We start from the raw sequence: 12,774 nt of genomic DNA, 5'->3' as shown, positions 1-12,774 counted from the left end.
ATTGATATTTCATGAAAATAAGTATGTCTTTAACAAAAATTGCAGGTAGCCACAACTTGCCCATAGGAAATTAGGCTTGTTGGATACCTATCTACATCGAACTTTGTCCAAAATTTAAAAAGAGCTTTCCTTACCATCCAAGTTATATTGACAGCGTTATCTACTATATAATTCTGATTAAAATAGTAAATACTAATTGTCATATAAATAAAATTCTACTGCAAGGGTAGCTTCAATCATCTAATGAGTCCACGGAGGCTGGCACTTCAACTCGGGATTTCACTTCTTTTCATATCCTAAAGGCTCTGTTCAATACTGTTCACTCTGAGATTGTTGTAATACAGCTGCAATTGGATCACCCTTTGCAGATCCTTCATGCTTGGCTCAGTTGGTTTGCCTTCCTCCGGTTCTTCTCTTTCCTTATAGGTTGTCGGTTAATAAAACAAATTACACGTGAAGAAATTGGATCCCTCTCAGCTCATGTTATATCAATATTTAAGATGGATCTATGTTGATACTATTAGACAATTATACCTCTCACCTTTCTTCGAAAATACATAAGCATCTCTATCATGCTTTCGAAATTAGAATGTGAAGGCCAAATTGCTAGTCATGCTAGGATCATGAAATACTCAGAGAAGTTATAATGCCTCCATAATGGCCCTCTTAAACTTGACTCCTTAAATTTATGAATAGTTTTTTAGCTTTAGGGTTATGAGAACCCATGATTTGTTAGATGGTATTCATCTCTAATATACTAGACTTCATGTTAATTAATTTAAGTAACCAATAAAATCTTAGTAATAATGTTTTAGACAGTACCATTTCTCTTAATATTTCATAATCTTAATGGAGCACCCAACCATCAATCATATGATTACTAAATATAGCTAAAAAATTTCCAAAAATGATTTAAAATCCAAAATACCCTAGAACTATCATTTTTATTTTTCAAAATCCAAAATATCATTTTCAACTTCAAACCTGCATTGCCATGCCATATGGACTCGGAACCTCAATTACCTGATATAAGGATTGACTTAAAGCCTAATCAAGTTTAAGTTTATTTAACGTGGATGGAATTAACGGATTTGATTAATGTTTAAATGTATTGTTAGTACTTTTATTGGGTCATTTCAGGAATTTAGTAGATTTTTAAATATTTAAAAAATATAAAAGAGCAAAATAAATTATTCCACTTGACCTTCCGAATATTTCCAAATCTCCTTCTTTTCCTAATATTTTCAAATCTACAATAAGCTTAACATATTTGGAAATCCACAATCACCTTACGCTCAAGTTTAATATTATTCCTCAAGCCATTCGGTGATACTCACGAACCATTGATTGCGCTTCGGATCAAGACCAACAAGAAATTAGATGTCGACTGAGCTGAAAATGAAAATGAGCTTAAACGCTGGAAAATTTAAGCTGCATTGAGTATACAACCGTAATTTACATATGTGCTGGAAATGTTACAGACCAAGTAAATTCAACGAGAAATGCAATGAACTACAAGCCCTTCACATGATACTGCTATCTATCCACAGTCAATTCAACTTGTTCAGTAGAAACGGTCTGCTCGAGTACTATCATTTTGCTGGATCCTTTTCACGCATATATGGCTTAGTAACTTGTCTAAATTGTTATGAGAAGATCCTTTTTCCTGGACTGCTCGCTTGGCAATTTCCTTCAGTTGTCCTATTCTTCTCCTTATAATTCCATTTGCTCCCTCTCCTTTTATGAAATTCCTCACCAACAACGCTAACTCTTTTTTCCTCACCGTCTTTTTCAAGTGCATTCCAATTCCCCACTCTTCACAAACGAATTTCGCATTTGTTTGTTGTTCCGCAAAGAAGGGCCAGCATATCATCGGCACCCCTGCGCTTATGCTCTCCAACGTGGAGTTCCACCCACTGTGAGTTAGAAATCCCCCAACAGATTGGTGTGATAATACCTTTATCTGGGGCGCCCACTCCACCAGCAGACCTCTATCCTTTGTTTCCTCCAAGAATTCCTCGGGTAAAATGGCAGATTCACCATGAACTATGTCTGGCCTGATAACCCACAAGAAGGATTGGTTGCTGGAGGCCAGTCCCCATGCAAATTCCAGGAGTTGTTCATTAGACAGAACTGTCAAGCTCCCCAAACAAACATACATGACGGAGCATGGCTTCCGAGTATCCAACCATCTGAGGCAGCTCCTTTCTTCTTTCCACATACTCAATTCATCTGAGAACCCATCCTTAGCCTTACAATGTAACGACTGAGAGAGCAGCAGAGGGCCAATGGCACAGACAGGGAAGTGAAGTGAGAGTGCCTGCAAGACTGGGCCTTCGAGCTCATCGAAAGTGTTGAGTATTAACCCATCTGCTGCTAACGTGCCTTGGGCTTGATTTATTGCATTTTGAAAGAAGAAATCCGAAGGATCAGTAACTAGGCAGAAACTGGGCAGCTCCTTCAACCGCAGCGGGGGCATTCCCGGGATGCAAGTTATTATCACTTCATCAAGAGATTCCTCAGTGAGGCAGCTCTCATCTGTAAAATATGAACAATACTCTGTCTCAATATAAACCAAACATAAGCAATCTTCTATTCCAGTACACAAGCGAGCATATTGTTGTTAATAAAAATGAAGCTGAATACAAATAGGTTTACAGTCTGCGTTAGTAGTAAATGTTCTGCACATCGTTCTTCCCCGCCTCCATATTCAATGGGTCGAGAAATATGAGAAAGACCTCATTGAAGTTTTGACAGTATCTCATGGAGCACCATGGAAAATTACAAAAAACAGATTAAAGTAAGTGTTTTTTTGGCTTTTTCTCCTTTTAAATAATAAAAAGCAAGTCAATAGCGAATTTGGACGCCGGTGTTTAGAATAGATTTGCAAGTACAGTGTTCAAATCTAAGTAATATAAATTTATTATTAAAAGAAAAAATTCATGAATAATATATCTATATATATAAGCACAGGTATATAGACATGAAATAAAGCATGAAGCTACCTTTGAGGGGAAGATATCCTTCCTCTATGAGCTCAGGCATGAAGAAATAAAGCATGAACCCGCACGCACTGGTCGTCCAGAAGGCTATTCGTGGAACACCATAATCGTTGGCAATATTTTGCAACTTTGATAAAACCCCATCGGACACTATAAAGCTGACAGGAGGAATGTCCGGACGATTCTGGAGCTTCTTCATTAACTGGCGCAAGTGAATATGAGCGTTATGTTCCATGGATTTGGCCACGTCGGTAATATCATGAGTACGGCCGTGTTGGGCAGGCAGGCCGTCGGGCACTGCTTCGAATCTTATATTCGTCGAAGAATCGTAGGTCATAGGTCCACAAGACTCTGCCAGGCGCTCCTGAACAAATTCGGTATTCACAAAAGTGATATAAAAACCGCGTGAGGACAAAACTTTGGCCAAGTTCATGAAAGGCTTTATGTGGCCCTGCAAGGGAAATGGAAATAATAGGGCATGGCGGGGGCGCTGCTCATCAACTGAAACTGATTGCCCTAATTCCATATTTTGTTAACAAAGGGAAGACTACCGAGAACGGCTTGAATTGTGGATCGATTGTAGAGATGCGCAGGTATTTATAGAGATTTTCGATGTAAATATCAATCTTAGTCAATTCCTTCAAGTTGCGTGCAGATATATGGATCGATTGTAGAGTTGCGCAGGTATTTACAGAGATTTTCGATGTAAATATCAATCTTAGTCAATTCTTTAAAGTTGCGTGCAGATATCTCGTTAAAGTTGCGTGCGATATATTCTTCACATTATCATGGATAATCCTAACACCATGGTTGATAGTTGATGAGTTAATATTCATATGTGTCAGTAAATATTAAACATTAAGATATTAATAACATTAAGATGTTAATAATAACATTAAGATGTTAATAAATGTAGTTAATATATTCAATAGCTTTCAAATACTTATTTTATTTATCTTACTAACATATATTCAGGCTTATGTTGCTTTCTTAATGGTGAAGATCGATCACTCAGGACACCTCGTCTTTTTAAGAGGTGAATGTGAGGAGTGTAAAAGTCAATACGCATCTCCATTTCGAAGTTGAAAATGTACGTTAAGTATCAAATACTTATTTTATTTATCTTACTTAGATATATTCAAGCTTATGTTGCTTTCTTAATCGTGAAGATCAATCACTCTTACATGACACCTCCTTCTAAGAGGTGAGTTTTGAGGAGCAGAAAAGTCAATACACACCTGTATTCCGAAGTTGAAAATGTATATTAAGTATTGGAATGTAAAATCTATCACAATTATAATGTTAAACTTATATTTTATCGTGATGAAAATTCATATCTAAATGTGTAAATGAAAACTTTAATTTTGTACTTGATTTAGAAAGCTAGAAATGAAATTATTAGAAATAATATAAATTTATTTTTAATAAAATTAATAAATAAAATATTTATAATAAAGAAAGTTTTCTGTAATTATATTTCAGTCAGATTATAAAATAATTTATTTAAAATTCTATTAAAAAATCTAAGAACTACTAAATCACTCACTCAAAATGAATTAATTATATATATATATATATTTGTAATTGTAATTGGAATAGGAATTTTTTTTTTTCATTTTCTATAAACATGTAACATCAAATTGTCATAAATCTCTACACTGTCATCTTAATATTTAACCCAACAACATTAGAATAAATAATTCTATGTAAGAATTAATTATATATATATATATATATATATTTGTAATTGTAATTGGAATAGGAATTTTTTTTTTTCATTTTCTATAAACATGTAACATCAAATTGTCATAAATCTCTACACTGTCATCTTAATATTTAACCCAACAACATTAGAATAAATAATTCTATGTAAATCCCTATAATCAGAATAATATTTGACTAGAGACCTTTCTGAAGGTAATCAGAGTAATATCTAAAGGCGATGCCTGCGTTTGTGATTTAGGTTATTGCATGGGAAAGGTGTTGTCAATTTTTTGAGTGGACGTTTCAGTCAAGGTTAACGTGATCAACAATCAACGTTTGACGATTGATCAAGCTGTCTCCTCTTCTTAATCTTGAAGTATCAGATTGCATAATGATTTACGTTTCTTAAATTTCAAAGTATCAGATTGCATAATTCTTATATATTAAAAAAATATAGTGCTAGTTTGAAATATATTATGTATAATATTTTTGAATTACAATTTCTTTTTAAGAAAATAATTTTAAAAATTTATTTTATTGAAATTAATTAAATTTATATTAATTATATAAAATATTCAATTTTATATTGAATATAAAACAAATTATATCTCTCAAAAACTAAGTACACAATATTAATTTTAAATATTATTAAAATGTTTTAATGGTAGGAAAACGTTTGAGTGAGGATATTGATTTTTTCTATTTATTTGATAAATACTTTGAATAGAAAAGGATAGATGAAAAATTAGAAGATGTGGAATCACCTTTTTCTCTTAAATTTCTTCCATTCATTTGATCTTTACATTTTGTGGCTTTGATTTGTGGCCTTTTTCTTTTGTTTTCTATTTCCTTTCTCTTAATGTGGGTTTTTCTTTTTTGTTTTATAATTTTTGAAATTCTTAGATTCTTTTTTCAATTCTTTGAATATTAATTGTTCAATAATAGTAGTGCTTTTATTCTTTTACCTAATAAAATCCTCTTCTTTATCAATCTTGTTACTAATATAATAATGCTTTTATTCTTTTGTTTGATAAAATACTTTTCTTTATCCATCTTATTATATATATATATATATATATATATATATATATATATAAAAGGTTATACATGTTGATTTCTCATCTAATAATATCTTTTTTCTTTTTCTTGTTAAGTTATTACTAAGGTTACAAATATTAATTTTTACTCATTCACATATAAAACTATATATTTATTTTTACAAATATTCATATATATTTAAACTTTTACTATAATATTTATCTTACTCCCTTTAGCTATAAGTTATTTTCTTTTAATTTTTCTATATTATATTATATTATTTTTCTATTTATATATATATGTATATACTTTTCTCACTATTTTTAATATTAAAATGTTTCCTTCTTAACCCTTGTTTTTTATTTCATTTTTTTTATTCTTTATTTTATTATATTATTTGGTATTTAATTTTTGTATTCTCTATATTTATTAGTTAATTAATGCTCTATTTCTTTTTATTGATTTTCTCTTTATTTATATTTTCTAATTATATTAATTATTTTATTTCTTGTTCTTATAGGTTATATTTAAATGTTAAATTAATTATTTCTATTCATTTTGAATTATTAGAATTAATTTTTGGACTTTTGAATTTCTTCTCTATATTATATATCTTCATTGTTAGATTAGACTCTTAATCTTAGTGTTGAGGATGAACCACGGTTAATGTTGAGCAAAAATTATAAATGTGATTTTATCAAAAGAAATTTCTCATAGGAAAATAATTATTTATAATTAATATATAGAATAGATATATAAATAAATCTAAAATATTTTTTATTATTAATGTTTTTTTAATCATTATGTGTCAACTTCATGTTAAATACTCAAATAATTACACCTCTCTTTCATTTTTGTAGGCAGAAATGTATTAATCAATCTGTTGTATATGTTTCTCGAAGGCAATTCTTGGTTGTGAAAATGCACCGAGCATACAACTCGACCAATCTTTAGGTTCAAGTTGGCCCTTGAACTAGAGGCGGCTCCCTCAAGTGTTACAAGGCTTTTTTTAATGCTATTCAATGTCACTGGACATCAGCCTTTGAATCACAATAGCCAAATATATTATTTGTTGTAGGTAGTTACTTATGAGTATCTAATCTCTGCTCATAAATAAAGCCCTCTCTTGTTGAAACTTGATCAAAGTGCCAACCTCTAATTCCAACAGAAAACGTAGCTTAAAAAGTTTGGTGGAGGAAAATAAGAGAAATCAGATAATTAAGTAATCATATTGAATACTTAATCAATCAAATATGTATATGCATGTAGAAGACTTTTACAAACAAACAAATATACATTCAAGAGATGACATAAGGTGACAATGAAAGATGCAGAGGAGCTTATTTCAAACAAAATGCTCAATAATCTAATCTCCCTAATGATAATAAGTTTGCAATGGGCTGGAAGGGAGGTCAATTCTCTAACCTACCCTTTCCCTAGCTCCTATGTTACCCAGAACATATGGAAAAAAAAAGTATGAAAGCACTGGAAAAACTTATAAAGGAAAAACATTTTTTTTCATGAAATAGAACTAGAATACTTTAATTAATTCCTGTAATAAATGTATTTACAAAAACGGCAGGGTTCTGGTATCAAAAGCCAAACTTTGTTTATTATAAATTATGGTATCAAAATACAACCTTTGTTTATCTCTCGATAGCCTTCTAGAAACTTGGAACTGTTTGTAACTATTGTGGTTTGATATATGGAAATTAGTTGAATGAGTATTGAATCTCCTCCTTTGAATCTTGAACTACTAATTTTTCCTTTGCCAAAAATAGTGAATGAAATCTCATGTTAATCCCTTCAAAACTGGAGTTGTTATTTGTATTCCCTTTGACATTGATTTTCTACCACTTTTCTAATGTGTGCACATGTTCTCTCCTTCAAATTTATATCATTATCTGTTGTATTCGATTTGAAAATAAGAATGTTCTTATGATAATTAATAGAAAAACAAACTAGTACTCCAAGAGAGGGTAAAGAATGTGCCTCTGTCGACTTCAAGTTAAAGAAGTTTGACTATAGTTTTCATAAGAGGTTAACAATCATATTGAGTTTTAAAATTTGAAAATTGAAGACCTTATGTTGTATTGTTGTTGATTATACACTACAAAATTTATGCCTGTGATATTCATAGATACTTGTTCCACCTTGAAACTAATCACCCATAATTATTATCAAGGGAAATGAAATGATTCGCATCATGATTTGTCATACCATGACCACCAAATTCTACTACATTATTGTCCAATGAAACTTTACATTTTCCATCCCTATGCAACCAAGCTTGTGCCCAAAATAAGTATTCTCAGGATGAAAGATGAAATCAAACGTTGATTCCCCTCGTTCAAAATACAATCAATTTAAATAAGATGTCAATCATTCCTTTAATACAAAATTGTAACATAGTCAAAATGTTCATGGGTTATCACAATGCTATAGAGTATCAAGTTGAATAGGAATGATTTGTTCTTACCAGCTGTAAAATTCATGTTAAAAGAGCATCCCGAAACATCTTTTCTATTTTCCAACTCCCTCTTCAATTCCCTAGATGACGCCAAATTAGGGGTGAAATAATGGCTTGATATTTCTGTAGAATATTCCAACCTTACAAATAAGAATCTTGATAGAGCATTGCATTTATCAGTCTCACAAAGGAGTGATTTTGCTAGAAGGTGAGGGCTATTTAATGAAGTATTATCTGTATCAAAATTCAAAGATAATATATTTGAAATAATATTGTTTTCTCCACCATCTGAGTCATTCATATCTACTTGAAATATATATCTTCATCAATGAGTATGCAAGTACTGCCTCAAACTTTTGCAAGAAGTAGGGTAGGATTGATAACATATTCAAAATGGTACAACTCTCCTCCATCAAGGAAACAATTAAGGCACAAAAAAATTACTCCATTTTTTACTTTTTGATAGTAGCATATCTCCCATGCACGAGTAATGTTATAACGCCTTGTGCTTAATGAAATTAAACCGATAAAAGTGTTAGTTTCCACCTTTTCATCACTTCCTTGAGTAAAGTGAATGACCACATTGTCTTCAATGTACATTCATATAATAAAACCATGATAGCAACATAGCCACCCATTGCATTGTCTAGAAAAATTAGTCTCTGTGGTGTCATGTTGGACCCATGAGAATATTTGCAAGGGGGTAGATAGTTGTAAGTGGTTTTTTACTAGGGGTGTCCCACAATTCACAGAAGTATGCCATGTCTAACATAGTGGTTTTGGGAAAATGACTATTGCGGACCCCCTCCCTGTTAAATGTCGGAAAGCACGAGTTTCACAATTGAATCATGGTGGTTTACTTTGAAGAGCCAATGTCATCTGTTGAAAACTGGTAGCATTTTAATTATTTTGAAACCCTAGTTCATATCTGCTGAAGGTGCTCTATACTGGAGGATCTTTCACTTCAATAGAGTATTGCCCATCGAATGGTCGAGCCATAGATTTCTTCCTATAGAAAGAAGAACTTCTTCAACTTCCTCTATGCAATAGTGCCCAAGTGTGTTCTTCACATAACGTAGATAATAAAATTGAAAGATTTAAATCGATTCCTGTCCAACTTTAAGAAAAATCACGCTTCTGCTGGAATTATAAGGAACCTAGCGGTAAACAATACACTTAGTGATTATGATTATCATTGTCCACCTCTACATATTTGAAGAATTATTCATTTGACATTTGTGTGCCCCTTTGATTTATCCACATTATGTATTATTTCAACATCTGAAGCACATCATATGATCAATCAACTTCTCCTTTAGAACATTCGGAATTCACTTAATAATGAAACATGCAGGTGCCTCTGTGTTCTTTAATTAGTGTTGGCTTAGAGAATTTTTAAACAATTAACTTGTATATACTTTGGCATTGTTATATTTTACTTTCGATTATGGGAAATCATCCTACATTTGTAACATAAATACCTCCATTCATCTCTATATATTAGCAATTACACCAACATGACCGATGCATTATACACCATTATATACTCCTAGCGGATCTTCACATGATTTGGTACTTTTGTTGAATGATAAGATTGGCTTGCAACTTGACTATCTACAAAATGAGAGGGTGTAAAATGAATGGACCAAGTTTTGGTGGCAGGTAGGTAATGGGATGCCTTCGTTGGCATTATCACATGATTTGTGGTAGTCATAGTTTTTCTTCTCATCAGGACTTCTATTATTCATAATATTTTCAAGCCTGGCCTAACCATACGACTAGTGGAGAGTGTGAAAAGGGTAGAAGACAAAAAATAAGCCCTTGCAGGATCTAAGGCAGAGAATACTTAATTTTTGAACGAAATTCTATTTGGTAAAAGGTTGGGCAAATGATAAACTATAATAGAACTCTTACGAGGAGGGATTCCTAACAGAATGGTTGGATTGGAAATTACATCAATCACTCAATGACCGTTAAATGGAACCCGTTGGTATTCATTAAGTTAACTACCATAAAATATCCCACATCGATTTACCAAAGGTTCCATTGGTATTTATATACACCAAGCCCTTCATTCTATTCTGTTGGACACCTAATCCTCAATGGGTTAGTGTGGAAGCCGAATAGACAAAAGGAGTCCAAGAGACCTTGGGATGTGGAACCCAATAGTCAAATCATGTACTATAAATGTATATCTCTTGTTAATAAAAATATACTCTCATGTTTTATCCTTCAGATTCTCTTGCTGCCCATGTGTGTTTAACATGGTATCAGAGCGGGCGATCTCTGCCCTGCTCAAATTTGAGCCATTTGTTTTGTGGCCTCTATGTGCATATCAGTTATGACATTTCTGTTCACTGTCCATAACATTCTATTAATTCACTGACAGTCAGAAATTTGACGCTTTTACTCTGTCGATTACTTGGATTATCTCTCTATTGTGCCTAATCGAAATTCATGCACATCTGCTATAACATATTCTACTTCCACTACCTTTGACTATTTCTCTGTCAAGTCTGTGCCTTCTGTGGTAGTGTCATATATGTGTTTTTCAGTCAAGACTATGCCTTCTATCTACACTGTGCCCTTTGACATATGAATTTTTAAGTAAAGGCTTAATGTTGGTATATTGAACGCTGGTATTGAATGCTAGTAAGGTGATAGACAGAATTGAAGCCAACCCCGAAGTGACCGGTTTTCCAAGGTTGAACTCTCTTTTGACTGTCACCGAGCAAAGAAGACCATGCAGTTTGGCATATCCAGAAACCATGCTCAGCTTTCTCTGGACATTACAGACCTCTATATCAGGTATTTAAAGAGTGGACATGGAAATCTTGAGAGAGATATTGAAAGAGAGTTCAGCTATGCATTGAGTAGGGAAGATCTTGAAAATGCTATCCTAGGTGGACCATAAAGTAAGCATTTTTAGAGAATGTTCTACTCATGTAAATATCGTAATGGCATACATCTCCTCATTCGATTTAGTTGACCTTAATTTCATGTTTATTCTCTGTTAAGTGAAGGAACTTCAAAGAGCCTACCTCCAACATGTGAAATGCCTTTTTCTACCAAACTCGGGCAGGGTTCTGCTCTTCAGATACCATAAAATATAGAACTTCAAAGTCACAGATTTTATTATATTTGTAAACATAGGTAGAGCACATTCCTTTTCTCCAACCATTCATAATGTTGTCACTTTAACGCGGAAAATCAGATGTGCCCCCTGATTTATGGCGTGATCTGAATTATCATTTCCAGAGCCAACGGAACAATCTCTTCTTGAACTTCCTGATGATTCTAGATACCTTGTATTTGTATTGCCAGAAATTCCAACCCAGCTATTTCCATCAATTATTGATTTAATGTGTGCTCTAACTACATCCATGAAAGGACCTACAATAGTGATATGGCCCATCTTATGCTGCTTTCTCATTTTTGGCTTCTCATACCAGTGAATGTGTAAATCATTGCCATCATTAGCTGGGTAGTGGTAAAATACCATTAGCTACTTGTTAAGAAAACACTATACATTCACTATGGAAAAATGAAGATGAGTACCCAAATATTTGGAGCCTATGCTTTTGAAGAGTGCCTTGCTAGAATATCTTATTTGTATGGATGATATATCAGAGCCTCCTTGCTGAAGATAATCCCAAAATGTGTTCATAGTATTCAAGAGCTGTGCCAGATGGTCCATTGGAATGCTTCCCCTATTCGTTGTCTTGGTGATTTGTAAATTCAAACCATGTGTTGATTTTAGCACTAGTAGTTCTTGCTCATGGTATCAAATCGCTGCTAGCATCTACAACATCATTGTGTAAATTTTGAACATGTATTTCAGTGAAGAGTGAAGAATTTTGTGGTTGCTACACTTGTTATTATTATTATTTATACTTGTTGGGTCTAAAGTTGATATTAAATTAATATTTTGAAGTTCTTCCACAAGTATTTTTGCCATCATATTATGTATTTACATGAGCCAGCAACAAGGAATGCCCCTACAGCGTTTGATACACAAATTGTTTGTTAAAATACTACAGTGGACCAAACCATACAAACTCAGGACTCTTTGTGGTTTTATCTTAGTTATTCCGATTGGGTTTCTTACAGTGGACTATTGTTTCCTTTGAAGAAAGTTGCTAGATCAGAGAATATTTTTTCGTACCCTAGTCAAAGCATTTATATATGAGCATTCAAGTACTGTTCATGACATGGTGCTATAGTTGTTGAAGTTTTGATAGCCACCATTTCTGCTTTGAAAGTGAAGGAGTATTTGAAGGATCCAACCAAGTTTGTAGTTGTTGTTGCCCCAGTGTGGCATTGTATTTAAAAATCATTATAGTGCATTGATTCCTTGATTTGACTGCTACATAAAGAGTTTGGTGTGCTTATTGTAACCTTTTATGGAGAAAAGTTTTGTCGGTTGTATTGTCAAAACATAATGCTGGTCATGAGTAAACTATTACTTTTTATGTAATGGATTGTAATTGGTGTTTGTTGGTTGCACACTGATCATTTGCTGACATTTATAAAGGATATTTCTGTGTACTGTGAGTGGGT

General features: G+C 32.8%; 1 protein-coding gene across 1 annotated transcript; it reads right to left on the bottom strand.

Annotated features, from left to right (window-relative positions):
* Window positions 1-1,289: 1,289 nt before the first annotated feature.
* On the bottom strand, window positions 1,290-3,693 carry LOC149254303 (linamarin synthase 1-like). The gene is made up of 2 exons (XM_089460127.1): window positions 3,006-3,693; window positions 1,290-2,538 (listed from the first exon to the last, which is right to left on the bottom strand). Exons 1-2 carry the CDS (start codon window positions 3,526-3,528, stop codon window positions 1,565-1,567), a joined length of 1,497 nt encoding a protein of 498 aa, XP_089316253.1. The 5' UTR covers window positions 3,529-3,693; the 3' UTR covers window positions 1,290-1,564.
* Between the last annotated feature and the right edge of the window lie 9,081 nt (window positions 3,694-12,774).

The sequence above is a fragment of the Pinus tabuliformis genome, chromosome 7 (assembly GCF_031772625.1).
Source record: "Pinus tabuliformis cultivar Carrire ecotype Pingquan chromosome 7, CPIR1, whole genome shotgun sequence".
NCBI lineage: Eukaryota > Viridiplantae > Streptophyta > Pinopsida > Pinales > Pinaceae > Pinus > Pinus tabuliformis.
Note: the sequence above shows the minus strand (reverse complement) of the source record. Positions and strands in the feature narration are given on the sequence as shown.

What these genes read in the sequence shown, in the direction of transcription:
- LOC149254303 (XM_089460127.1), bottom strand. Translation starts at nt 3,528, where the DNA reads ATGGAATTAGGGCAATCAGTTTCAGTTGATGAGCAGCGCCCCCGCCAT. An exon ending in AGGATATCTTCCCCTCAAAG is followed by an intron (nt 2,539 to 3,005) that starts GTAGCTTCATGC and finishes CATATTTTACAG; the next exon opens with ATGAGAGCTGCCTCACTGAG.